Raw genomic sequence first — 20,940 nt, 5'->3', positions numbered from 1 at the left:
TGTCATACAGGTTCTACGTATGCTGCTAGTTTTTGGAGAGTTACAGTGTAGCCCAGTACACTAAAAGCTGACAGCATACTGCATTAATTTAATTCTTCTTTTATGATTTAGAAAGCATAGCTTGAGGGTCATCCTTGTGAACAGTGATTATTAGTTTATGGGCCAGCAGTGGTAGAAAATATAGACGTTTGGACAGACTCAAAAGCTGATTATTACCATTACTGCCTCTATCATTTGAAAATACCATATGCTTGATAGAAAAAAATGAGCATTATGAAAATAGATATGTCTGTAGAAATCCCTTTGATTTTTGTTATTTAGCATTGGGAAAGCTAGTTTACCTACCTAATCCTGGGCTTCTCCATCTGTAAATTAGGGATAAAACTCATCACTTGCCTTATAGTGTTGCTGTGAAGAATAAATTATATAATACACTTAAACGCTTACAAAAACATCTAAAACTCAGAAAGTTCTTATTAAATGCTCAGATCTCGCTCCTCTGAGAGTTATTATATGGGTCGCTTTTAATCTGCTTGAGATACATTTCACAAATATGCATACACTGCTAAGTGTGTACCCAAATAAAAAGAACCCACTTGTGTATTTTTGTCCCAGTTAAGAACTGAGATATTGTAATCTTCTGGACTTGTTAACTTGTGTTTCCATTATGAACAGGAAGCTGACGAAAGTTTTAAGGAACTATGTGGACAATGCCGAGAGGCCAGGAATCAGCGACCAGCTGTATAAAGCCATGAAAGCTTTAGAGTACATCTTCAAGTTCATCGTGCGCTCCCGGATCCTGTTCAATCAGTGCGTATCACCATGCTGGCTCTCCGGTGGACTTACAGGAAATCCTTTCCTTCCTTCCTTTTCCTTCTCCATCCCCCTTCCTCGTGCTTCTTCCCCTTCCTCTCGTCTTTCTCCTTCCTTTCCCTGCTGTCGAGCATGACACAGCAGTAACAGATGACAGTCCTGGGCTGGGTTTGCCCACACTCACTGTATCTGCTCCCACAGGTAGTGAAAGGCAAGCATGAATTTGAGTCTTGAGCCCTGAGTCTGAAATGTGTGCCTATGAGTCAAACGTCGTCTCCTGAAAGCATTGATAATTCTTCAGAGGTAGTGCAGACTGAACACCAAGGGTTCTGAAGTTCTTTTCAGTATATCTTATAGAGAAAAAAGCCCTTGAAAAACAAAATTAAAACAAACAAGCAACAACAGCAAAAAGCCAAAACCAAGTTAAACTACCTCACTTGGGAAGACTGGGGGCTTCCTCCCTCTTTCCTTCAACTAGAATCATGTTTTGTTCCTAGAGAGAGATTCCCGCATACAAGATTGCCGTGCAAATGGACGCTCAGTGTTTTAACCTAGTGATGTGTTTCATACACTATGTAAGTGAATTTATGAGTTGTGTTTGAACTTTAAAGTGGATTGGGATATTCCCAGTCCACTTTAAAATAATGACTTCATTATTTTATAGAGAACATTAGTATTTTTTCCTATATATCTTTAGATGAAAGAGATGTGCTAAAATAAATGAGCTTTCAGTTGGTCCACAGTATTTAACTGTATGAATGAAGAGGTGTGAAATGGGTAGATGGGGTGTTGGGGTGTTGAAGTTGACTCACTCTGCTCCTGCTTTTGGAGCTGTAGCTGCTCTGGGTGACCTACACTGGACCATGTTGGTTGCTGTTGGTTATTGGAGGTTGGTGTTCTTGTGGTGAGTTCTAAACACAGAGACGGAGTTTAAGAATCAGTGTCCCTCTGAGTTAGAGAATACATGTGACTTCTAAAAGCACAGCCCTCTTGAAACGTATCAGTGAATCCTTCGGGATGGAGCGAGTGTGGACCCAGATTGGTCCCTCCTTATTGACTCTTTACCTTTGTTGGCCTGAAGTCAGCTTCTCCAGAAGGGCTGGGGAGAAAGGGAAGGTATTCAAAATCCAGCCTGTGCACACCATGGTACATGTAAGCCAGAGGAGCAAGTTACTGACTGTGTGTACAACTGTAAGAGTCGCAGATGGGAGGGACTTCCCTGGCGGTCCAGTGGTTAAGACTTTGCCTTCCAGTGCAGGGGGTGCGGGTTCGATCCCTGGTTGCGGAGCTAAGATCCCACATGCCTCAAGGCCAAAAAACCAAAAAACATAAAAGAGAAGCAATATTGTAACAAATTCAATAAAGCCTTTAAAAATGGTCCACATCAAAAAAAGTCTTTAAAAAAAGCAAAAAGAGTCACAGACGGGGTAGTACCCACCATTGATCAGTGGTCACGGCCCCTGTGTTACTGGTCAAGGATTGTTTGTGCTTTGTTCACTCTGACATTCCGTGATCTAAGACCCACGGTTTGAGGCCATCGTGCTCTTATCCGTGACTGAGATATCAAAGGCACACTCTTCTATTTTTCTTATTGTGGATAAGGGTGACTCTTGATGTGGGTCGAAGCTATTTCTTCTCTTCAAGGTCAAAGCTGTTGATGATTTTCTCACTGTCACGGTATGAAAGATGACCAAGTAAACGAGGTTTTGTTTTCCTGTGTTATATCTTATTATTATTATTATTATTTTTGCGGTACGCGGGCCTCTCACTGTTGTGGCCTCTCCTGTTGCGAAGCACAGGCTCCGGATGCGCAGGCTCAGCGGCCATGGCTCACGGGCCCAGCCGCTCTGCGGCATGTGGGATCTTCCCGGACCGGGGCACGAACCTGCGTCCCCTGCATCGGCAGGGGGAAGCCCCAGATACAGTACTTCTTAAATTTAAATCTTTAGTCTGAGATTGCTGAGAAGAATCTATGATAGGAAAAAAAATCATAGCCTTAAAGTCATGGACAACAGAGCGAAAGTCTCTTAGTCGCGTCTTGTCCTCAAACTGCCCAGGGCCTGTTTTAGTAGTTCTTCATCTGTCTTATCAAAGGCATTGAGATGAAACACTGTTCCTATCTTGCATAGTTTGCTTAAGGAAAAAGCCATCCTGTGTCCTTCACAGATGTCTGGGATGTTTGATTCCTAAGCAGCTCTGATGCATGGTTTTTTTGAGGTGGGGAAGAAATCACACTCGGGTTCTCATTTTCTTACCTGCAACACATCTATTACCTTGGGAGAAAAACAGTTGTGCTCAGAGCTGGAATTGACAACTGTGTTTTTCTTTTTGCAGTTGGAATAAACTTTTGAGGTTTTTTATTTTTCTTCTTCTTTCAAACTGGTGTACTGTGTTTTCACATAATGTAGTAGCTTTGTAAAATGCCATGATAATTGACAGTAATCCTTCCAAAGAAGGAAGGGGTGAAACTTTGGAGAAGAAGGTATTGAAACTTATGGTTGTTACTCCACTGTCTTTCTCACTATGCAAATCCATGCTTTTTGTTTTGTTTAGAAAGCTCATTTTGTTTTGAAATGAGAACAGTAGTTTTAAAACGCTGGTCCAAAGATATTTGGTTCCTGGGGAACTCACCGAAAGATTCCTGACAGCCAGGGGCACTTCTCCACTGGTTTTGTTTGTCTGTGTTTTCTGAGTGGGTGGATCACATTAACTGGAAAGCCAGAAAACAGTCGCATCCTGCACCAGACCTTCTGACTCCAGTCGCTAAAGCTAGTTATTGCCCAGTTCCTCTTCTGTCTTTCTGGTGCTTTGTTGAGTGTTTGCCTGTCACCTGGTGTTAGCTTCTTGAATAATTAGTCATTGATCGTAAGTTGTAAAGTTGAGTATTTAGTTCATTTATAAATAATTCAATTAATATATTAGGTTTATATCTGCTGTCTTTCTATCAATTTTCTCTTTTACCCATCTGTATTATGTTTCCTTTTCCTGCTTTTTTTTGCCTTCTTTTGTATCAATCAAAATTTTCTTTTTTTATCCCATTTTCTCTCTTTTTTGTGTTATTATTGTCATGCATTTCAAGTCTACATATATTTTAAGGCATTACTATTATTATTTTGTATAGTTGGTATTCATTCAGCATGTTTTATATTTATTATTGTTTTTCCATCTCTCTTTCTTTCTTTTTTTTTTTTTTTTTGCGGTACATGGGCCTCTCACTGCTGTGGCCTCTCCCGTTGCGGAGCACAGGCTCCGGACGTGCAGGCTCAGTGGCCATAGCTCACGGGCCCAGCCGCTCCGCGGCATGTGGGATCTTCCCGGACCGGGGCACGAACCTGTGTCCCCTGCATCGGCAGGCGGACTCTCAACCACTGTGCCACCAGGGAAGCCCTCCATCTTTCTTTTAATTTTATGTTTCTCTATAGGATAATCTTCCTTCGGTGCAAAGAACTTCATGTAGAATTTCTTTGGGTATAAGTCTGCTGCAGGTTTTGTTTGTATGAGAATTGTTGACTTCATCTTTGTTTTTGAAGGGTGTTTTCTTTTCATATAGAATTCTAGATTGGCAGTTATTTTCTTCTTGCAGATGTTATTCTTTTCTCTTTTGGTTTCCATCATTTCTGGTGAGCAGTCGGCTTTCAGAATTACTGTTACATCTTTGAAGGTAAAGGTGTCTTTAAAATTTTTTCTCTACCTATGTTTACAATTTTTCTCTTTCTCTGTGGTTATTAGCAGTTTTACTATGGATTACATAGGAATGGTTAGCCTTTTATTTAATCCTACTTTGGATTTTGAGAGCTTCTTGAATTTTTCAAAATTAATTAATTAACTATTTTGGGCTGCTTTGGGTCTTTGTTGTTGCGCACGGGCTTTCTCTAGTTGTGGCAAGCGGGGGCTGTTCTTCGTTGTGGTGCACGGGCTTCTCATTGTGGTGGCTTCTCTTGTTGCGGAGCATAGGCTCTAGGTGTGCGGGCTTCAGTAGTTGTGGCATGTGGGCTCAGTAGTTGTGGCTCTCGAGCTCTAGAGCGCAGGCTCAGTAGTTGTGGCGCACAGGCTTAGTTGCTCCGCTGGCTGTGGGATCTTCCCAGACCAGGGACTGAACCCGTGTCCCCTGCATTGGCAGGCAGATTCTTAACCACTGCACCACCAGGGAAGCCTGCTTCTTGAATTTTGGATTAATTCTTTATTAGTTTTAGCAAATTCATGGCCATTATCTATTCTGATGTTGCATTTGTCACATTGTAGCTCTCATTTTCTTCTGTAACTTCAATTACATGTATGTTAGATCTCTTCATTGTGTCCTACATATCTTTAGCACACTTTTCTATATTTTCTGTCTCTTCTGTTTATTTTCCTGTTGATTTTCTTCCATTTCACTGATTCTGTCTTTAACTCTGTCTAATCTCAAGTTAACCCATATAGTGAATTCTTAATTTTATTTTATCATTTAAAAAAACTTTTTTTTGGCTTTGTTGGGTCTTCGTTGCTGCGTGTGGGCTTTTCTCTAATTGCAGCGAGTGGGAGCTACTCTTCGTTGCAGTGTGCAGGGTTCTCGTTGTGGTGGCTTCTCTTGTTGCAGAGCATGGGCTCTAGGTGTGTGGGCTTTATTAGTTGTGGCACATGGGCTTAGTTGCTCCGTGGCATGTGGGATCTTCCTGGACCAGGGATCAAACCCGTGTCCCCTGCATTGGCAGGTGGATTCTTAACCACTGTGCCACCAGGGCAGTCCCTGAATTCTTAATTTTAGATATTATATTTTTGTTTTAGAATTTTCATCTTTTTTTATACATTCATTTCTCAACTAGAATTTTTTATCTTACCTTCTGTTTTCTTCATCTCGCTATTTTCATATTTCCAGTTTTCTATTTTTTCCATCTTTTTCCATCATTTTGTTTTACAATATAATACATTTATTTTGACAGTCTTGATACAGAACGTAACTGCTTGCTAGCTACAGTATCTTGATCACTTGTGGGTCTGTTTCTGTCGTCTCTGTTTTGATTGGGCCACATGTGGTCTGGTATTCTTCTGTGTTTAATAACTTTGTTTGAATACAGGACTGTGAATATATAAGACTGTCAAAGCTCCAGGTGATGTGATCTTCTTCAAGAGAGGATTCATTCTTTTCTTTTCTAGGCAGAGGGAGTGAGACTGAACCTTTACATGACAGAGGCCGTATGTAGCCTTCGTGAGCCTCAGTCTTATATGGTTTTCCTCTGGTTGCCCGGGGTTTTCAACTGAGAGTCTGCTCTGTTATCTGGAGCCCCTCTCAGGCATTTTTCAGACTCTATTCTTTATCTCTGGAGACAGACAGACACTCCACTCTGCTTTATAGATGTTTTCATTTTGGTTTTCAGTCCCCTGCGCCATGGAGCCTTAGGAACTGGCAGATATACTGGGAGCGGGCTGGGGGGGAATGGGGGAGAATGAGTGAGTACATGCTAGAAGCCTCCCCAGGTATCTGCGCCAGTCTGCCACCCTTGCTCCTCTTCACCTGCAAGCAGGAGTTCATGACTTCATAATGGTCATTGTTTGGCACACTGTTTATGCAAACCCCTATTTGAAAACGCTTTACAAAACAGATACACTAGGTTGCAATGTCCCATTTTAGACAGAATTTGCTGCTTTACAGTGGAACTCATTTAAGATTACTTCTAGGGTAATTAATTATCACTTAGTTTACAAAATTTTCCATTGTACACAAGTTTTCAGGTATGGTGTACTTTTAATTAGGCAGAAAACTAGTCTGTATTAATAAAACATCTGCGCTGCAGCATTTTAAAATGCAAATGTATTGCTTGTTAGTAACACAGCAGCTTGAAGTAACTGCTAATAAATAATTCATAGATGAAACTTATTTACAATTAGCAGCACGTATTTGCATACATGTAACCAATATACCACTTCCTTATTATCCATTTACTGAATATGATCCACATTTTGAATGTTTTCCCAGAACCACCAATTCTGTGATGGAAGAATTTGTATAGTGTCATCACTCTGAAATCAAGTAATTTTGAGTTTATGAGTATAGTATCATTTTCAAAAGGTTCTAAGATCATGTTAAACTTAGTTGTCTTTGTGATTGTCAATTATGTGACATGGGTTTAAGAAACACTGGCAGGATATACACTGAAATATTAATGATGTGATCTCTGCAGGGTAGAATTCAAGCTGGATTTCTCCATCCTTCCTTCCTCTCTCCCTTCCTTACCCTCTCCCTCCTTCCCTCCCTCTTTATACATTTCTGCGTTTTTCAGATTTGTAGAAGGTGTTATGTTACAAGCCAAAAGGCAATAAATACAATGATTAAAATCAGCTTCCTCAGCGTGAAGGCCTGTCTCCCTAGCTGAGGGTCCAGGTTATAATCCAGGTCAGCTCCCATGTTCCCTGGATATCGAGGATGTTCCCTCGCAGCAGCTTTAACGTCTGTAGATGCAGGAGCACGGAGTGGCGATGTGCCGTGTGCCAGGCCCACAGATCTGTGTGTTCCTTTGCAGGCTGTACGAAAACAAAGGAGAGGCCGACTTCGTGGAGTCCTTGGTGCAGCTGTTCCGATCCATCAGCGACATGATGAGCGGCGTGTCAGACCAGACCGTCCGGGTGAAGGTAGGTCCTCGGGGCAGCGTCGACCACACTCAGGGCCCCGCTCTTAGAGCCTGGACTCCCTGCAGGCCGGGAAAAGCAGGGTCTGCGTGTCCTTCGAAGCCTGGACGTGAGCGGAAGGTTCAGAGCGGCTTTGCAGAGACCATGGTCGTGGTCCCTGTAATGGGATCCTTTTTGCTTCCTCTCGAGGGGCTCTTCAATGCTGTCCTTGGTCTTTGCTTCTCTGCAAGGAGAGGTTCTCAGTTTCCATTATGGAAGGATGGGGAAGTGGATGAGAATGATGTTTTCATGTCACTTGTCAGGGTGTCTCAGTATCTGAGCAGGTGTGGGAGGCTGAGGCTGTAGGTGCCCCAGTTATCCATCAGACCTCAGGCTGAGCTGTGCTGCTAGTGATATATCTTGGTCCCTCCAGCGAGTCTGGAAGAGTGAGCGAGGGATCCAACCTTCCCGTGGTCCTGCTGTTCTCACCACCTTATTATCTGTTCTCGCCCTGTGGTCCTTTGGGAGAACAGATGCCTGCGTCTCAGGTGGGGTCTGTGTGGTCTTCAGGACACGCCGACGTGGAGGTGCCAGGAGGTGGGGTGTGGGGGGCGGGCCCAGGGAGTGGCCCAGGACCCGCACCCTTGCCAGCATCCCTGTCTGGCAGTTTCAGTGTGGCCGACGTACTGGAGAAGAAGCCGTGCGAGTAGTGTGTGCTGCCCGTGCTGATTCCTTCAAAGGACAAGAATCTTCCAAATGATTAACTTGCAGCTTTCACTCTGCTGCTCCTTGTAGCAGCCTCTGTACTTTCCTCTTTGAATGTTCTTTTACTGTAGCATTTCCCAGGAAACATCTTTATGGCTATTAAAAATATTGTGGGAAAGTGATTTCCCAGCTTTTAAGTCTGGGACAGAGATGTACGCGTGCTCAGATGTGTGTCACGGTTGCTGTGACCAGGGGAGCAGTGTCACTAAATGTGAACAGTCACGATGGCTCTTTCATCTCGGAGGTGAAGCTGCTGTCTGGCAGAGCCGTGCCGTCCTCAGTATCACTTCTCAGTCTTCATGTGGAGCTGGTGATCCACGGAGAAAGCTGTGTGGCGTGTATTTTCAAGTTTGGGCTTAATTATTTCGGCAACTTATTGCCTAAAGCTGCCTTATTGTTTTGAGGTTAAAATTAACAATGTGTTTGGTACATTTACTACGAAATCCTCTGGCATTTCTGGAAAACAGACACAGGGAGTCTAAGAATAGATACAAATGACAGGAAGTTTTGAGCCCAGAAGTCCTTTTTGGTTTCTAAATATACTGTTAGATTATTAAATTTGATTGGGCTTGACTTGTGTCTGCCCACCTCCCTGGATGTCAAGGCATTTAGTAACTGCAGACTTGAAAGTCCTTCCTTCAGTGGGTGTTTTATTATGAGACACGGGTGAGTTCAGTGACGTTTGTGCCTTGGTGCAGACCTTACATCTGCAGCACAGATGACTGAGTTTCATTTGAAATGTTGCCTCCTTGCTGCTGATTTCGTATTTTGTTCTTGCACAATAGGTGCTGCCTCGACTTCTGACATTTAAGAATTCCCATCACGGGATCCTGTTTTTGTGTTGTTTTAACGCTTTACGTTTTGCTCTGTGGAAATGGAAATACAATTGTGAGTCATCTTACGTAGAGGAAATATGAAAAAGACTGGCATTTCTTAGGGGTTAATGTTGTTTCCCAAGGGTGGCCCTTGTTGGCTGTTTTGATCTTGGAGATGACGTCATTCGTGAGCAGGGGCTCAGCGCGCTCCACGCGTTCTTGGTGATGTTCAGCGTGACCTGATAGACTTGTGGGGTGGGAGTGGCCGTTCTGAGCACCCCGCCGTCACCCTTCTCAGACTTGCAAGAACCACTTACACCCACCTTGTGGATCCAAGTCAGCATTTTATGCCTCAATGAAGGGAGAGGCAAGAGGAGTTTCTGGTAATCATTAACTGCAGGATAGACACGGCATCCAGTTAGAATTTTCAGCAGCGCTGCCTTCTGCTGGACGTGGAGTTTGCAGCAGCGTCATCTAACTTAAGCAGGAGCGTACTTGGGTACGTCTTTGTTACATGGGAGAGGGAACCACGGTGAATGTGTGGGCGACGCTCTGCCAGGTGGCCTCAGGTCTCCTCCACTTCTAGATCCTGCCCTGGGGCCCCTATGCGGTTCTAGAGACACACTCACCACTGTGCTGCTTCAAGATCCCTCAGTTAGTGACCCCCAACCTCAGAGCTGCTGACAGGTCCTTAAAAAAATTCTTTATGTGGTAAAGAACATGAAAAATTACCACTTTAACCACTTCTAAGAGTATAGTTCTGTGACATGAAAGGCATTCACGTGGGTGTGAAACCATCACCACCATCCGTCTCCGGAACCCTTTTCATCGCCCCAGACGGAAACTCGGTACCTGTTACACCGTAGCTGCCCCGTCCTCCCCTCCTCCCAGCCCCTGAGAGCCACTGTGCTGCTGTCTGTCTCTATGAACTTGAGTATTCCAAGTTCCTCGTGTAAGTGGAATCATACCGTACATGTCCTTTTGTGACTGCCTTCTTTTTTTTGTTTTTTTTTTTTTTGCGGTACACGGGCCTCTCACTGTTGTGGCCTCTCCCGTTGCGGAGCGCAGGCTCAGCGGCCATGGCTCACGGGCCCAGCCGCTCCGCGGCATGTGGGATCCTCCCGGACCGGGGCACGAACCCGTGTCCCCCGCATCGGCAGGCGGACTCTCAGCCACTGCGCCACCAGGGAAGCCCGTGTCTGGCTTCTTTTACTTAGCATAATGTCCTCACGGTTCATCCGTGTTGTAGCAGGTGTCAGCATTTCCTTCCTTGCTGAGACAGAATTGTATCCCATTGCATGTATCTAACAAATTTTGTTATTCGTGCACCGTTTGATGGATGCTTGGGTTCTTTACACCTTTTGGCCTTTGTGAATGATGCTGCTGTGAAAGTAAGTACAGGTAACGAGCTGTTCAAGCCCTGCTTTCACTTCTTTTGGGTCTGTACCAGATGTGGAGTTGCTGGGCTGTATGTGTAATTTTTTGAGGAACTGCCATGTCATTTTCCACAGCACCCATACCATTTTATTTTTTATAAAAATTAAAGAAAAAAGATTTCTTGTTCCATTGATCTTAACAGTATTGCTGGCAGCTTCTCAAGCTTGACTCATTACCCACCCCCTTCCACCTTTAGCAAATGATGCTGGTTTGTCTGCTGTACTGAAAAGATCCTCTAATACCTGTCCAACATCACCTTTCCTTTCTCACTTCCTTCCGAAGAAGACGAGTCCATTCTATTACCTGAAACTAACCCTCCACCTGTGTTGAGTTCTCCCCTACCTGCCCCTTCCTTTGGGGTCCTGATGGATCCCTCACCCTTTCCTCTCAGTCTGGAATCCTCTGTCTGCACAGTAGATTGCCCCTTTCACATGCCTACAGCCACCCCAGACATCCTAAGCATTCAGCAGGTGCTTCGGGGAACCTTCTTGGCCATCACACTTCTCCGTGTCCTGCCCCACCATGAGCAGGTCCTTGTACCTGTGGCCAGCGCCGTCTGGTCCTGTTCTCTGCTCTACCCTGTGTGGTCACCGTCTGCCTCTCCCCCACGCATGACCCAGCGGCACTTCGCCTGCAGCATCTCCAAGCCAGACGCGATCATCCTCTTCCATTGCCTTCTCTTCCTTCGCTCCCCTTGGCCGTGCCTATCACGAGCCACTGTGTGTCTGGTGCGCAGTTACTCTTGATGAGATTATGGCAGAACCTCTCTTTACTCGCTACACCCTCAGTGCTATACCTGCCCTTCTTGTTCCCTAAAACTCACATCTGGCAGTAGACTTGTTTTTCTCAGGAAGCTGTGACGTTCTCCAGCTGCCTTGGAGAAATGGGTCAGATTCTAGGTTCTGCCGTTCAGAATCTTCACAGTCAATCCAGCCAGCTCTCCTATAGCCTTTGATTCTTAGAGACACGAGTAGAGCCCCTCTGGACGCTCGGAAGCCACCCGGCGGGTTAATGCCAAAGGCTGATGGGAAGAAGCATGAGCTCCAGGGTCTGAATTCATCGCTCACTTGCCGTTCTGAGTGCTTTATATTTTTCATCTTCTGTGACCCTCACAGTACTCCCGTTCCATAGGTATGATCGTTGATTGTAGGTGAAGACACCTAGAGCTGTTAATGAACTTGCCCAAGGCCGTGGGACCAGGCGGAGGGATCATTTAAGCCCACGTTGCCCAGATCCAGAGCCACATCCTTCCATTCAGTTCCCCCCAGAGAGGGTCACTGGGCACCAGCGATCCGATGGCTCAGAAACAGGGCCTGAAGTGGTTGTCCACATCGACGGACAGCAGCTCTGGATCAGATGCTTTGGGGCTGTAAAGACATCAGCTTCGTTCCCTGGGGAGCTTTCCATTGGAATGGATATGTCCTGTGTTTTTTGGCATAAAGCAATTAAAAAACTTTGACGCTCTGCCAGCAGAAACTGGCTGTGTCTAGAGGAGGTAAAGGCGGTTCCATGGGGCTGGTCCTGAGGCTTCTTGGAGGATGGGTCTCGGTGATGGGCCCCCTGCATTGGCCACAGAGGCTTCTGTTTCTTCGCCACTCGTGGATTGCAGTGCTAGATTTGGGGCACGTGGGGTTTTGCCATCAGAATTAACACAGGCATTGACATTTTCACTCTGTTCCACAAATCTTACAACTCTGTGGGATGATCCTGGAAAAGACTACCCTGTGAACTAGGCATAACCTCCCTAGAAATTTCTAGAACTTTCTGTTGAGGGAAACATTGACCCTGATGCACAATAAAAAATGCATTGTTGGGCGTGTCTCTGTGTGTGTGTGTGTGTGTGTGTGTGTGTGTGTGTGTGTGTGTGTGAAGCTGAAAAGTCTTTCATGAAAACGTTCTCACCCTTTATTCCATGGGACGTACTCTGGCATTTTCTATTCTATTCTGGTATCCTTTAGTCTATTCTGAACTAATGTATTTCACTAAAAAAAAAATTGCTGGTTGACAGGCACTAAATTTATTTCCTGAACAGCGAACGTATCTCAACCCACATTTGAAAAACACTGCTCTTTACCGTTCTTTCTATTTCTTCCACCCTCTTGTTCGGTTTAGTATGAAATATTATTAGTGTTCTGTGTGTCTTCCATTGTAAAGACACAGGTCCCTGGTGCTCAGTGAATTCCTCTACCAGAATGTGGATTGGACTGGGGTGAAGATTAATTGAATTTGAGGCTCCTGAGCTGCGATGGGCACACAGATGCGTGAGGCTTTGCCTTCCTTCCAGGGGGCTGCCCCTTGGGTGCCAGCTTCCCTGTTGCTTGCCTTTCTGACCCCTGGTGGTGCCACGTCTGTCTGGCCTTCCCCGGGGAGAACTGTGTTGGAAATAAGCTATATGGTAATCACAGTAAATGCAGTTGTTGGGAGAGTTTTGCCCTCCAAGAAGCATGGTTTTCATTTCCTTAAATGTAAAATAGCTAGCTAGTGGGAAGCAGCTGCATAGCACAGGGAGATCAGCTCGGTGCTTTGTGACCACCTAGAGGGGTGGGATGGGGGGGTGGGAGGGAGGGAGATGCAAGAGGGAGGGGATATGGGGACATATGTATATGTATAGCTGATTCACTTTGTTATAAAGCAGAAACTAACAGACCATGGTAAAGCAATGATACTCCAATAAAGATGTTAAAAAACAGCAACAACAACAACAAAAATAATACCTGGACTTGAGCTATACTTACTTCTCTTCTATTTTATCTAAAATTCTTCCTTATCAGAAGCTTTGGCTGCTTTTTGTCCATTTCTCAGCTAGCTTCCAGGGTCCTCAGTGCTTCTCACAAATTTGTAAGTTTCGACTATTTTTGTCCTCTGGAAAAACTCTGAATGTTTTGGGGATGATGACAAAACAAGAAATACTTGGAAATGTGGAAATGTATTATATGTGTGTGACCTTGGAAACAAGGAAATACTATGATTTCCTTGCAGATGAGAAAATCAGGTTGCACAGGTGACTGCTGACCTGCCCGGGGCCTTGGCTCTAGTAACAGCAGCTCCCACTTGACCCCTTCATCCTGGGCCCAGTGTTCTCCACTTCATGTGCTGCATTCGAGATTCCCATAAGGATGTGAAGTCTTATCAGCTCCCTTAAACAAAGCAGGGATTTATTGTGTCCTGGCCCTCAGTTTAAATGTAATATGTGATCTTTTTAGAAAAGTGGAAAATGCCAAAAAGTCACTTCAGAAAAATAAGTCTCACTTGTCATCTCCCCCCCCCCATAAATTACAGTGTTAGCATCTTTGTCTTTATAATCGTAGGCTTTTCCTCCTGAGGCTATGATGATGCATGAGATTATGTATATGATATATGCGTACAGATATTTGCATATGTATGTATGTGTGTTTATACATACCTGCTTATACAGCTTTCCTTTTTTCCACATACATTTCCCTACATCCTTCAGTACTCTTGAAGAACACCTTTTTTAAGGTTATATCGCTTCATGGTTGTGTCGTAGCTTATTTAACCAGTTTCCTATGTTTGGGCACCAAGATTGTTTGTAGTTTTCCTTTCCGTAAACAGTGCTTCAGTAACCTCCCTGGCCAACCCTTTCTCTGTGGCAAAGACCTGGTTCTGTCCGGTTAGCTGGGTGCATACGGATCTCCAAATGCTCTGAAGGTCTGTGGAAGTTGTGAGCAGAGCTATCGGGACTTGCTCCCTGCCTGAGGAATCTGTGCACCTCCCGTTTGGGCTGTTGTGTCCCACGTGATGGCCTGGCCTTGGTTTTCACTAGAACCCTGGTCCTGTCTGTGATTCCGCTTCATCCTGTTCTTTGTGGGACTGAGTGACTTGACCACAGCGCTGGACGCCCAGGGAGCTGTTTGATCCTCAGAAGTCACCTGCTTACGTAACCTCGGCGTCTCTTGGTACAGGATCAGTGGGTGAATCAAGTAAGGAGACAAGAGCTCTGCTGAGTCCAGTTCCTTCAGCTCAGATGATTCTGGGCCCTGAGGAAGCAGGCCAGCGAGACGTGGGAACCATCATAGACTTGTATGTATTTTAAAGACATGGGTAGCATCAGAGCCAGGAAGGTACACTCAGAGCAAACAATAAAATATTTTCCTCACTTTGTTTTGAGGCTGGGGGCTGGTGGTTGTTGATTGTGTTGATTGATCCAGGATGCCGCAGATGCCAGTCAGGGCTTTGCTTGCAAAGTCTGTCATCATTCGTCCGAGATGGCTTGGATGGTGACTTTCCAGGTCACTTGTGCATTTGGGGGGAAGACTTTCTGAACCAGGATACTCAGCAGCTGAAGGCTGGCAGCTCAGGAGAAGACAGCCATGAAGGGAACGGCCACACTGGATTGAGAATCAGCAACGGGCCAGGCCTTCTGGAGAGTTCTCCTACTAACAGGGAGGAGAGGGTGGTCCCAGACTCCAGGGGCCGAGGGGACCGAGCCGTGCTTGGAAGTGACACCAGTCTCCTCGGACTGCTGCAACTAAATACCACAAACATGGCAGCTTGAAACAGAAATTTCTTCCTTCTGGGTGCTTGTCTTAGTTTGGGCTGCTGTCACAGAATATCGTAGACTGGGTGGCTTATGAACAACAGAAATTTATTCCTCACGTTTCTGGGGCCTGGAAGTCCAAGATGAGGGTGCCGTCAGGGCAGTTCGGGTGAGAGCCTTCCTCTGCATTGCCCACAGCTGACTTCTTTCATCCTTACGTGGTGGATAACAGAGACATGAAGCAAGCTCTCTTGTGACCCTTATAAGGGCACTAATCACATTATGAGGACCCTACCCTTCTGACCTCACCTAATGCGAATCACCTGGGGGTCTTGTGAAAATGCAGATTCCCCCTCGGTAATTCCAGGGAGGGGCCGAGGGTTTTCATTTCCAGTCATCACCCGGTGAGCGCAGCTGATGTTGGTCCCTGGTCACACTTTGAGGTGGGTGTGGTTGGATCTCACCTGTGCAGTGAGTGTGCTGGCTGCCCTGGAGGGTGGGGGACGTAGGAGTCCAGGCAGGTGCAGGTGTTCCCCTCGGGGCTGGCTTCACCTGCGCCCCCAGCGCTCCGCTGCCCGATGTTCTGGACTATTCTGATTTCACAAGTTTTCCTTATGCGTAGATGATAAGACACTTGCAAGTGAAGTCATGACTCGCATCAAAAAAGAAGAAGCAGGGCTTCCCTGGTGGCGCAGTGGTTGAGAGTTCGCCTGCCCATGCAGGGGACACGGGTTCGTGCCCCGGTCCGGGAAGATCGCACATGCCACAGAGCGGCTGGGCCTGTGAACCATGGCCGCTGAGCCTGCGCGTCCGGAGCCTGTGCTCCGCAACGGGAGAGGCCACAACAGTGAGAGGCCCACGTACCACAAAAAAAAAAAAAAAAAAAAAGTTGAAGAAAACATTCTAGGTCGTTTGCTTGGTAAACCTTTGGCTCAAAATGCTTCCAATTTGAACTCACCCAACACTGGGGCTTCCAGCTTCCCCCAGTGTGTAATGTGGAGAGCATTCGCCCAGTGTTGGATTTCTGGAATCTCTCTTCTGGCCAGAGTTCCTTGCAGGGGAGTTGCACAGTCTTCTCAGCTGTAGCCCCAGGACACTTGAGATACCACCCATGTGGGCAGACTTTGTCTGGAGCTGTCTGGATGGAGACACTTGTTTCCTGACCACCTCCCTGCCCCCATTTGTAGTGGACAGGACTTTGCAACAGCAGCAGAGATGCAGCCTTAGCGGAAAGCAAAATCATTTCTGTTCTCCACTCTCCTTCAGCAAGCCAACCGTTTGTGTTGGTTTTCTACCCTAGTTATGGTGCACGTGCGTGAGAATTTTTATAGTTACAACCTAGATAAGGTTCGCTTTGCTCCCTTTTTATCATTATATCATGAGTGCCTTTCCACATTAATGAGTAGTTGTAGTTGTAACGGCTCTGTGCCAGTTCAGAGCACGTGCCTGCATTGATGTGCGTTCGTTTGCTTAATCAAATGATTTTTCATCATTAATTTTTCCATTGTTGAGTACTAGGATTTTTGCTTTTAGCATTTTAAGCCTGCAGTGAATGATTTCATTGAGAAGTAGTTGGTGGCATTGATCTTTCCTTTAATTTTGTGGTGGGTTTCCTCCATGTTCTTTTTTTTTTTTGCGGTACGCGGGCCTCTCACTGCTGTGGCCTCTCCTGTTGCGGAGCACAGGCTCCGGACGCGCAGGCCCAGCGGCCATGGCTCACGGGCCCAGCCGCTCCGCGGCATGTGGGATCTTCCCGGACCGGGGCAGGAACCCGCGTCCCCTGCATTGGCAGGCGGACTCTCAACCACTGCGCCACCAGGGAAGCCCTCCTCCATGTTCTTTACCCTCATGTGCCTGTTTGTGTTGGGGGACAAGGCTTGAATTTGGGACCGCAGGATGTCAGGCCTTTCCTAGCCACCTTGCCTGTCCTGCCCCCGGCAGTGATGCTCTCTAGTGGAAAAGCACTCCTCTCAGGCACCTGGAGGGATTGCCTTTTCCTGGCCCCTGACCTTGGCCTTCAGGGGTCTCTCCCCCAGCTCCCCTTCCTTATCCAAGCCTTCTGCCCACCTCTTCCACCAGGCAAGGTGCCCCCCAGCCCTTTTCTCCTTCCTCCATCACAGTCAGGATTTATTCAGTGCTCCGTGAAACTGAGCACGTCTCATGGATGGCTTTATGCCTAGCCCCTCATTGTTCATGTATTGGCTCATTTGTTTTAAAAATTCATTTACTAATATGTTCATTCTGTGAGCCAGGCACTGTGCAGGTGCTGGTCACACACATATAATACAGATACGGGCTCTGTTCTCATGGTGATTACATTTAAGTCAGCGAGACGGGTATTAATCAAATCACCATACCCACACATGTATAGTTGTACGATTTCAAGCAAACCATAGACATAAATCTCTAATTTTAGATTGTGAAAGGTCCTTTTGAGGAAAGTAAGGGATAGGATGACCAGGGATATCAGGGGATGGGAAAGAGTTGGGGGGTTCAAGGAAGGTTTCAAGGAGGAGTTGGGTGAAGAAAGCATGAGGTGTGGCAAGTTCCAGGTAGAGGCCACTAGACAGGAGGGTATTTGCTGCTTTCAAGGACTGGCCACAAGATCGGTGGTTGTGGCTGGGTGGGGTGGGCAGTGAGCCAGCGAGGGCTGGGGGGAGAGGATGGAGAGGCGGAGGGGCGCTTGGGGCAGAGCCCTGTGGTCCTGCTCAGGATCCGTGGGCGCCCCTGGAACGGGCATGGTCACGTCAGACGTGGCTTCTCAGAGGGTCATCTGGCTGCTGTCTGCACAATGGGCTGGAGCAGTTAAGAGAGGATGCGGTGGGGTGAGAGGCTGTCCTGAAGTCCAGGTAAGAGACCATGGGGCTGGGGCTAGAGCAGGCTTCTTTCCTTTAGCACTACTGACATTTGGGGCCCATCTTTCTTGGTTGTGGGGCTGTCTTGTGCACTACAGGTGTTTAGCAGAATCCCTGGCCTCTACACGCTAGATGCATTCCCTAGCGTGACAACCAATAATGTGTCCAGATGTTGCTCAGTGTCTCCTGGGATTGAGGTGGGGGCAGAATTGCCCCTGGTTGAGACATTGGGCTCTAGTATTGGTGATGAGTTTTGAGAAGGAGGAAGAGACTTGCTGGTATAATTTACGGACTGTGGTGGTGGCTCCCATGTGGGAGATGAGGAAGAGGCAGGGTGGTTTCATCACCTCCCAAATCGTTGGCTTAAGCCACTGCATGATGGAGAGACATCTTAAGAAGCGGGTGAAGGGACTTCCCTGCTGGCGCAGTGATTAAGAATCCACCTGCCAATGCAGAGGACATGGGTTCAGTCCCTGGTCCGGGAAGATCCCACATGCGGCAGAGCAACTAAGCCCATGTGCCACAACTACTGAGCCTGCGCTCTAGAGCCCGCGAGCTACAACTACTGAGCCTGTGTACCACAACCACTGAGCCCGCACGCCTAGAGGCCGTGCTCAGCAACAGGAGAAGCCACCGCAATGAGAAGCCTGCGTACCGCAACAAAGAGTAGCCCCCGCTCGCCGTAACTAGAGAAAGCCTGCACGCAGCAACAAATACCCAACGCAGCCAAAAATAAATAAATCAATTAAATTATTAAAAAAAATAAAGAAGCGGCTGATGATTCTAGAATATTTGGACATTGAGGGTGGGCTTCTCCTGAGACCCTGCTTAAAAGTTATCTCTTTCTGAGAACTGCTGTGCTAGTAACTCTGCTTCACTCCATCACGGGAAACATGTTCTTGTGCAGCCGTAGTGTGCTGAAAACGTTCTTATTTACATGCATTTTGGGTATCTACCTGACATTTCTAACTACATGACCATCGTTTAGGACTGGGCTCTCATTTTCCGGTTCCCTTTAGACAGCGTCCAGTTTCCACCCCTTGTCTGGTGTCTACTCAGTGGTGCTGCTGGCTGGGTGGCTGGAGGTGTCTACACAGATACAGTGCTTGTTGCTGTTGGAGGCTTGGTTACGTTACATAATACAGTGGAGGAAAGTACCCAACCCAGACTCCTATGTGGTTTGGAGAGAGCTTATCCGCTGCTTTTGTCCGGTGGATTAGGGAGCCTGAGATCACCCTAAGGCCTTCTTTTTGTGCAGCTCTCTCACTCATCAGAACCTTTCAGTGCACCTTCCTGTGATCCTCCCAGCGCTGCCATGGCACCCCGTTCAAAGTAACAATGAGAAAGCATGCAGAAGGGAGGGGGAGGAAACACGATCATGTAAAGTCGGTGAGTTTAATAGCAGAGTCATCGATGGAGACATTTAGAACCCACATCCACTGGCTCTTCTCCGCAATCTTCAAATTGCAGCTGCCCCTTGGAGCGCCTTCCAAGATTTTGTTCTAGGAAAGATGAGGGGGTTTAGAACAGAGTCTAAAGCAGTCTGACCCATCTAAAGCAGGGTCTCCCAGGTGAACTGAACTAAAGCAGGGTCTCCCAGGTGAAACAGGGTCTGCAAAGGTCATGTGCACTTTGCTTGTGGAGTGCTCCTTATAAGCGCATGTGCCTGTAGGTTCTTTTTGTATTGTGAGTTTCTGTGGATTGAGGCTTCTTTTGATTGCAAATGACGTAAACCTCAAACAAGAGCTAAATAAATGGCAAGATATTCCAGTGTATGGGTAAGAATACTCACTACTGTTAAGATGTCAGATCTTTCCAACTTGATCTATAGGTGCAATGCCATCCCAAGTCAAAGTCCTAGCAAGTTACTGTGTCACTGTTGACAAAAGTGACATGAAGAGGGCAGAAGACCCAGAATATTCCACCCCGTACTGAAGGAGAACAGCATCAGAGGACCGACACTCCTCGACTTCTGGGCTCTCTGCAAAGCTCCAGTAATCTATATGCATAAACCCAACACACATTCACTTCCGAAAGAAGGAAAGTAACTGATTCTTGTCACTGGGGAGGCCAAGGCATTAGTCATGACTGTGCCCAGGGGTTGAAAGAGATCCTTGCTCTCGGCTCAGTACTTTCTTCTCTCTGCTTGAGGGAAGAATGGCCACCACTAGTCAGAGGCCTGTAGTTTTCTTACTATTTGTAATCCTAGAGGACCCAGAATGACTGTCTAGCTTTTCAAGGCCAAAACCATCCACAGAAAGAGCCCTCATTAACCTTCCTCCTGTAAAGGAAGGGACCATCCCTGAAAGGAAAAGACGAGGAAGTTGAAAAGAGCAATGGGGGCTTCCTGCTGCAGAGAGGAGAGAGAGAGGGGTAAAGGCGGCCAGTAGGGGGGCTGACGTGACATTTGTGAGTGTAGCTGAAGCCAGTGCAAATTAGTGACCTTGTGAAATGGCTTCTGTAGCTATTTTCCGGACTGTCTGCTGGGCTGGTGGAAAGGGTAGTTAAAGCCTTCATTTGGGCTTGGTGTCCTGGCTGGCATACCACGTAGCCCAAGCTGAGGCCCGAGAGGAGAATATACCCTTAAATATGCCCAGGACGAATTTTATTGAGAAACGAGTTGGCTAGTGCTAGAGCATTAGCAAGTGTGGAAAAAAAAAAAATTCATACTTGAGCTTAAAAAATCATCAGCTCCATTATACTTATATCAAATAATTACAAAACTTCATGAAAGCTATTTTTCAGAACTTCATGATGGAATAGATTATTTTTGTGTATGTGTGGACGCAATCTTGGACTTTATGTTGAATTTTAAAAGTGCTCACGTAGCTGACATGGGAAATCAGGGAACTGGGGAGTGAAAAAGTCATACCTGAGTTTTCCCAGGACTTTATGAGGGGACAGAATGGTTCTGTGAGGGAGGGTCAGCCCTTGCTTTCCCCATGATATCCCGAATCAGACATTAAGCTTATACCTTACACTGAAAACCTGAGAATCCTGGGCCAGGCAGGAGAGTTCTGATGAGAATCTGAGCAGCAGCATTCTCCATGAACTGTGAATGTGACACTTCTATAATTCAAGTAGAATTATTTTCCCCTTGGGAAATCCTATGCATTCAATATGGTACATTGAATTAGGGGAAAGGTAAAGGAAAGAAAAGGCTATAAAAGGCATA

General features: G+C 46.3%; 1 protein-coding gene across 2 annotated transcripts in view; it reads left to right on the top strand.

Annotated features, from left to right (window-relative positions):
• The window catches only part of DOCK1 (dedicator of cytokinesis 1), a 528,830-nt gene that overhangs the window by 118,961 nt on the left and 388,929 nt on the right, over positions 1-20,940 (top strand). For both annotated transcript variants that reach the window (XM_082855005.1, XM_082855004.1), the window contains exons 22-23: positions 676-810; positions 7,311-7,419. In XM_082855005.1, coding sequence (XP_082711131.1) covers positions 676-810; positions 7,311-7,419 — 244 coding nt within the window. The remainder of the gene's footprint in view (positions 1-675; positions 811-7,310; positions 7,420-20,940) is intronic.

Source organism: Leucopleurus acutus, assembly GCF_964270905.1.
Source record: "Leucopleurus acutus genome assembly, chromosome: 14".
Classification (NCBI taxonomy): Eukaryota; Metazoa; Chordata; class Mammalia; order Artiodactyla; family Delphinidae; genus Leucopleurus; species Leucopleurus acutus.
Note: the sequence above shows the minus strand (reverse complement) of the source record. Positions and strands in the feature narration are given on the sequence as shown.